We start from the raw sequence: 5524 nt of genomic DNA, 5'->3' as shown, positions 1-5524 counted from the left end.
TCCCCCCACTGCCCAGCCGGGCACCCTGAGCCCGAAGCGGCGGCTTCTCTCACTCGCCCGCCCGCGCCCCGCACCTGGCAGTCCCGCAGCGGCGCCATGATCCAGATCCAGCCTCAGCCCTGCCCCGCGATCGGCCCAGGGCGGCCCGGGACTGCCCGCCTCGGGGCGGGGCCGAGGAGGAGGCGCCCCCCCGCAAGGTCTCACCACGAGCCGCCTCCGAATAAAGACACTTCAACGTTGCTGACCCCTCCTCAGTCACTCACTCACTGCCAAGCTGCAGTGAGCAGTGTACAGCAAGGAAGAAGAAAAAAAAAAGTGTACAGCAAGGAAGAAGACTTGTTTACGTAGTTAATGCTTCTTTGCATAATTTGCCAGTGCACGGCGGTTTTTCAGCAGACAGGATCATTTTGAGCTTCCAATGGGATCCTTTTCTATTTAAGACCCGGCAGCACCGCGCTCTGCCCAGGCGGCGACGCAGCCAGGCCCCAGCTCCCGGAGCAGATCCCGCTCCAGATCCTAGCGCCCCCTTGATCCCAGTCAGGATCTCACTGCGGATCCCACTGGTCCGGCTCCGGGCTTCAGGGCAGACCCAACCCCGCGCTGGGACCCCAATGCGGACCCCGCTCTCCACCGAGACCCTACCCCCTGCCTGAACCCCGCTGGCTCTCAGCCCCGCCGGCCCTGCGGGCCGGGGTCTGACCCCCCTCAGCTCCCATGCAAGCCCCCTCTTGTCCCCCCCGGGGCCCCTTATGCACCAGACCAGGGCCAGAGGCAGCCAGGGGGAAGCTGGGCTTGGCTCCCCGTGCGGGCCCGGGGAGGAGGGGGCAGGGTGAGGGTGCAGCAGGGGAGACAGGTTGTGGGAACAACCAGAGGGGCATTGCAGCCGTGGGGGGAGGGGGTGCGGGGTGCCATGGGGAGGCCACGGTGTGCGTGCAGGGTGATGGGGAGGTTCTGGGCTGCATGCAGCCATCCCTTGGCAGTTGGAGCGGTTGGGCAGCAACTGGTGTTCCTAGCTCAGGGGCCTGTGCCCCTCGCCTTCTCATCGCCATGCACAGGCTGCTGTTCCCCAGCCTCCTCCTGCACCTTCTGGGCTACTGCTGCCCTGCCTGGGCGGCATTTGCGCCCCCAACCTTCCAGCCCTTGCCACTGCTGGTTGCTTGTTCTGACCCCCACGGACGTGTCTATCGGCGCCAGGACAATGAGCTCTGGGTCTCCTGCCTGTGGGACGGTGCCATCCAGCTGCGCTACAGACCAGCCCCCGGAGCTGTATCCACAAGCAGGGAGGGGCAGACTGAGCTGCCGTCCCCACCACGGTGCCGCTGGTATCGGGACTCCGCCTGGGTGCAGGACACCTTTCGCTGGTCAGGATGGGTGGTGCTGGGTCCAGGCCTGGCTCGTGGGAGCCCAGCTCCACCCTGGGCCTCGAGCCGCATCACAGTACAGTGCATGTCGGCCTCATGCACCGCACCAATGTGCCTCCACCGCAATCTGAGCATTGAGGTTTCTGGACAAGATGTGCGGCTTTTCCTGCTTTGGCCCCAGGGACTCCCCATCCAGGAATGGCAGCCGGTACAGCTGGGCTGGTGTGCACGCCTGAAGAGCTCCCGCTGGCATTATCGCTTCAGTAGCCATGGGAGCAGCCCCCCTGCACTTCTCATCCCCAGCAACCAGCATCGTGAGCCACCCCCAGCTTCTGCCTACCCCAGAGTGGAGATGCACCATGCCTGTGCCTCCTACTACAGCTACCACCTGACTGTGCGTTATCATCACCCTGGCCTCTACATTGTCTCAGTCAGCATTGAGCAGGGGCCTCCCATCAGACTCAGTCTGTCTCTGAGGGTGGAGCCTGCCTTACTCCATATGCTCAGCATCCACCCGAAGATGCTCAGTGTCTCTCAGCAGCCCCTCAGCCTGTCCTGGGAGCTCCAGACCCTTGGTCCCAGGACACTGGCTTATAGCCTGCTGGATGTGCAAGGTACAGGGAACTGGTCTACATCCTACAATCCTTTTGCCCGGCAGAGCAACTTCTGTGCTCTCCCCACATCCCGGAAGCTTGGCAAGATGCTCATAACCAGCATATACTTCCATGTGGATGGAGACTGGCTGGGGGAACTGGAAGGAGAGCTGAGTTTCTCTGGTGCTACACTGAGCCTGAAAACAAGCAGCCAGACTCCTGTGTACATCACACTAAACCCCAAGACGACCAAAATGAGCATTTACATTCTCAGCCAGGCCCATGGACTCTATTATATAACCCAAGAAAATGAGGCCGGTGCTCCCAATAATGGTTCCAGCATCCATTATGTACTCTTTCAACAGCAGAACTTCTCTTACCTACTCACAGTTGAATTTGTCAAGTTGCAGTGCTACAAGTTCAACATGCACCTTTATCTGAACCAGCAAGGAGCCCTCTTCAGGTCTTTGGTAGACAGCGATATCGAAGTCCATGTTTTCAACAGTACCCCTTCTTTTTTGCAGAGTTCAATTTACATTGTTTGGTTTATCCCTGTGCAACATCCCATGCTGCAGTGTGAGTGGACCTTCAATCTGCAGGTGTTTGGATCAAAGAAAGAGCACCTCATCCAGAACAGTACTTATACTTACAATGACCATGTGAAAAATGCAGCACACTTTGTCCGGCGTTCTGTTTTACCTTTTAATCCTGCCCGATACACAGGGTTTGTAGCAAGAGTGAACTGCATCAGAAGTGGACTTGCATCTGCTGTGTTAAAAGTCACAGTCAACAATTATGCTTCCAAAGTCATAGAGTCATTGGTCTCTTGTCAGCGAAGAACCTGTTCCCTACAGACTGTTCAGATCAAGAAACCTGATCTCCCTGTTCCTGTCATACGCGGTAGAAGGGAGGTGCTTCTTACTTTGTTTGTCATCATCCAGTCGAACTGCACTGGAAGTCTAGTTACAAACCCACTCTGGCAAATTTATGCTGTTCCAGACATGACAACTGAACCAGACTTGACAAACCCTGTAGATACACCCATGATCCGGAATAAAAACATGGTCTTTTTACCAATACCCAAGCATAGTTTAGATACTGGCTTATATCTGATTACTTTCTCTGTTAACGTAACTTCGATAGTTACTTCACAAGTTCTGAGTGGATCGGACCGAGTTTACGTTCGAATTGAGTCAGGTGACCTGGTGGCAAACATTAGAGGAGGCAGTTTCCGAACAGTGGGGTATTCAGATGAGTGGACTCTGGATGGATCTTCTTCCTCTGATCCCGATTCATCAACAGGATTAGAGGGAATCACATTTACTTGGTATTGCAGCAAACATGAAGTAGACTATGTAAATATGCAATTGAGTGCAAGCGGAGCCTGTCATCCGGATCAGGTGGATTTGAAGTGGATAAACTCCTCTGGTCCTATTCAGACCATTTTGCCAGAAACCCTTCCAGGGAATGCCAGGTATCATTTTCATCTTGTAATTGAAAAAGGTGACAGAAACAGTTCTGCGGACCAAACTGTTAGTGTGCAGTCTGGACGTCCACCACGCCTGAATGTTGTATGCTTAGAAAACTGTGGTCGAATTGTAATTCCAACTGATAGATTTACTTTATCTGGGAAATGCCTAAACTGTAGAACTACTAGTCGACTAGTCTATCGCTGGTCCCTTTTATCAGAAAGTCTCACTGAAAAAAGATTTGATTGGGCTTCCAAAACATCAACAGGGAGGTTTACTGCATACTTGTCTATAAATGCTTTAAGTTTTATAGATATTGCAGACCAGTCATATACACTTGTCCTAAGAATAACGACTGGGAGTGGTGCATCATCAGTCTACAGGTATTCTTTTTATGTCAATTCTGCCCCTAAAATTGGAAGGTGCACAATCAATCCAACTGAGGGTATTGCATTCCAGACCACCTTCATCGTTCAATGTAGTGGATTTTCAGACAGGAATTTACCTCTTACATATAAAGTAATAGCAGCTTCAGATTCATTAAAAACAAGTAAAATCACTACTCTGGAGGAAAATTCATTTGGGACAATAGTCTATTTTGGTTATGAACCGAAATCCCCTCCTTCTTTTCTCCCTATTGGCATACCATTCAAGAACTATGCTCTTACAATCTATATCCAAGTCTCTGATTCTCTTGGAGCATTTTCCCAAGTAAGTCTGCAGGCAACAGTGCAGGATCCAACTGAAAATAAACCACCAGAAGTGGTGCTTAATGAACTGTTGGCTTTAACCAGTGGGTCAGATGCACCAATGACATCTTTTCTTGAAACTGGAGATTTTTTTAATGCAGGCTATTTGGTCTATATGGTGGCCTCCCTTTTAAATGATGTTGAAGATGCACCAGATCTCCAGGTCTCTAAGGCTGAATTTCGGGAAAGCCTTCTTAACATATCTATAGGAATTTCTACTTCCAGTATAATGGAAGTTAATCAAGTAACCGCTTGCATTTCTCAGATTACAGAGGAAATTAGTGAAGTCAATGCTGAATCACAACGTATTTCTGTTAATAAACTGTCAGAAGTGGGTGAGGCACTGAAAAGGCATCGAAAGGGAAACCTTGGGTCTGAAGAAGCAGAGCTGCTGACTGCTGGGGTACTAACGGGCTTATCCAATGTCTTGAGAGCTTCTCTTAACGATGTCAATGTGAATGCAGTTAAACAAAGCTTCTCCATCATGGAAGATTTAGCAGACATTGTCTTACATGGCAAAGTCCCTGGAAAAAGTGAAACGCTCATGGAGTCCCAAACCTGGAATATGACTCTAAAAAAAGATGAAAAGTGGGATGTTGCAAGTGCTTTCTCTGCCAGGAAAGATTGCCAGAACTGTTTTTACCCGACACTGAAACAGGAAAATCATTCAGAATTGCCAGTAGATGCTGTTATTTCCACAGTTCTTTATGAATTTGAAGAGAACCCCTTCCCTTGGTTGGGTAACCTCTCTGATATTACAACAATGGTCACTGGGTTCAAAATGATGGGCGCTAAGGCTAATGGTGACATCATAGGGATCGTTCCTGAAGTAGCAGAGATGATGATTGCTAGAAAAGATAAGGATTCTGCAGCTTTTCAGCTGACAATTGGACCTGATAAGACACTCCCTCAAACAACTGGAAGATTTGCTTTTGAAGTGAACATAAACTCCAGTAGTATATATATCCAGATTTTGACCCAATTAAAAGTTTCTTTTGAGGTACTTCTATATGCAGATTTTAATGTCATCCATGACTCTCCAATAGCTTCTTTTACTGCATCTTCCAAATTTCCTACAAGTGGGAATAAGTCAAGGAGCACTGATTGTGAGATTCAGACTCCTAATATTATCTGTCTCTCACCGGCATTGCTAAGGGACACGGCCCCAGGCAGCGGGGCCAATAGATGGAATGTCTCTGTTGTCTTGCAAACAAGCTCCATTACACGGAAGCAAAACAATGACTTGGTGAAAATAGCCCTGTTTAATGCTGAGTGTCTAGACCTAGATGGAGTGCAGAGTCAGTGGGAAGAAGGCACATGCACAGTTGGCCCTAAAACCAACTGGGAAAGAG

The 5524-nt window shown here is 50.1% G+C and overlaps 2 protein-coding genes across 3 annotated transcripts in view; one reads left to right on the top strand and one right to left on the bottom strand.

The window, feature by feature from the left end:
• The window catches only part of LOC102374506 (tetratricopeptide repeat protein 38-like), a 41220-nt gene extending 40923 nt beyond the window's left edge, over nucleotides 1–297 (bottom strand). The window contains exon 1 of one of the 2 annotated variants that reach the window (XM_025214154.1): nucleotides 75–297. In XM_025214154.1, coding sequence (XP_025069939.1) covers nucleotides 75–98 — 24 coding nt within the window. In that variant the 5' untranslated portion in view covers nucleotides 99–297. The remainder of the gene's footprint in view (nucleotides 1–74) is intronic. The other variant, XM_006032391.3, reaches the window with a different exon arrangement.
• Nucleotides 298–1967: 1670 nt separating this feature from the next.
• The window catches only part of PKDREJ (polycystin family receptor for egg jelly), a 7368-nt gene continuing 3811 nt past the window's right edge, over nucleotides 1968–5524 (top strand). The window contains 1 exon segment of the mRNA XM_025214150.1: nucleotides 1968–5524. This exon segment is cut by the window's right edge and continues 34 nt beyond it. Coding sequence (XP_025069935.1) covers nucleotides 2062–5524 — 3463 coding nt within the window. The 5' untranslated portion in view covers nucleotides 1968–2061.

The sequence above is a fragment of the Alligator sinensis genome, unplaced genomic scaffold (genome assembly GCF_000455745.1).
Source record: "Alligator sinensis unplaced genomic scaffold, ASM45574v1 scaffold91_1, whole genome shotgun sequence".
NCBI classification, from domain to species: domain Eukaryota; kingdom Metazoa; phylum Chordata; order Crocodylia; family Alligatoridae; genus Alligator; species Alligator sinensis.
This window is presented reverse-complemented; position numbering and strand designations above follow the sequence as displayed.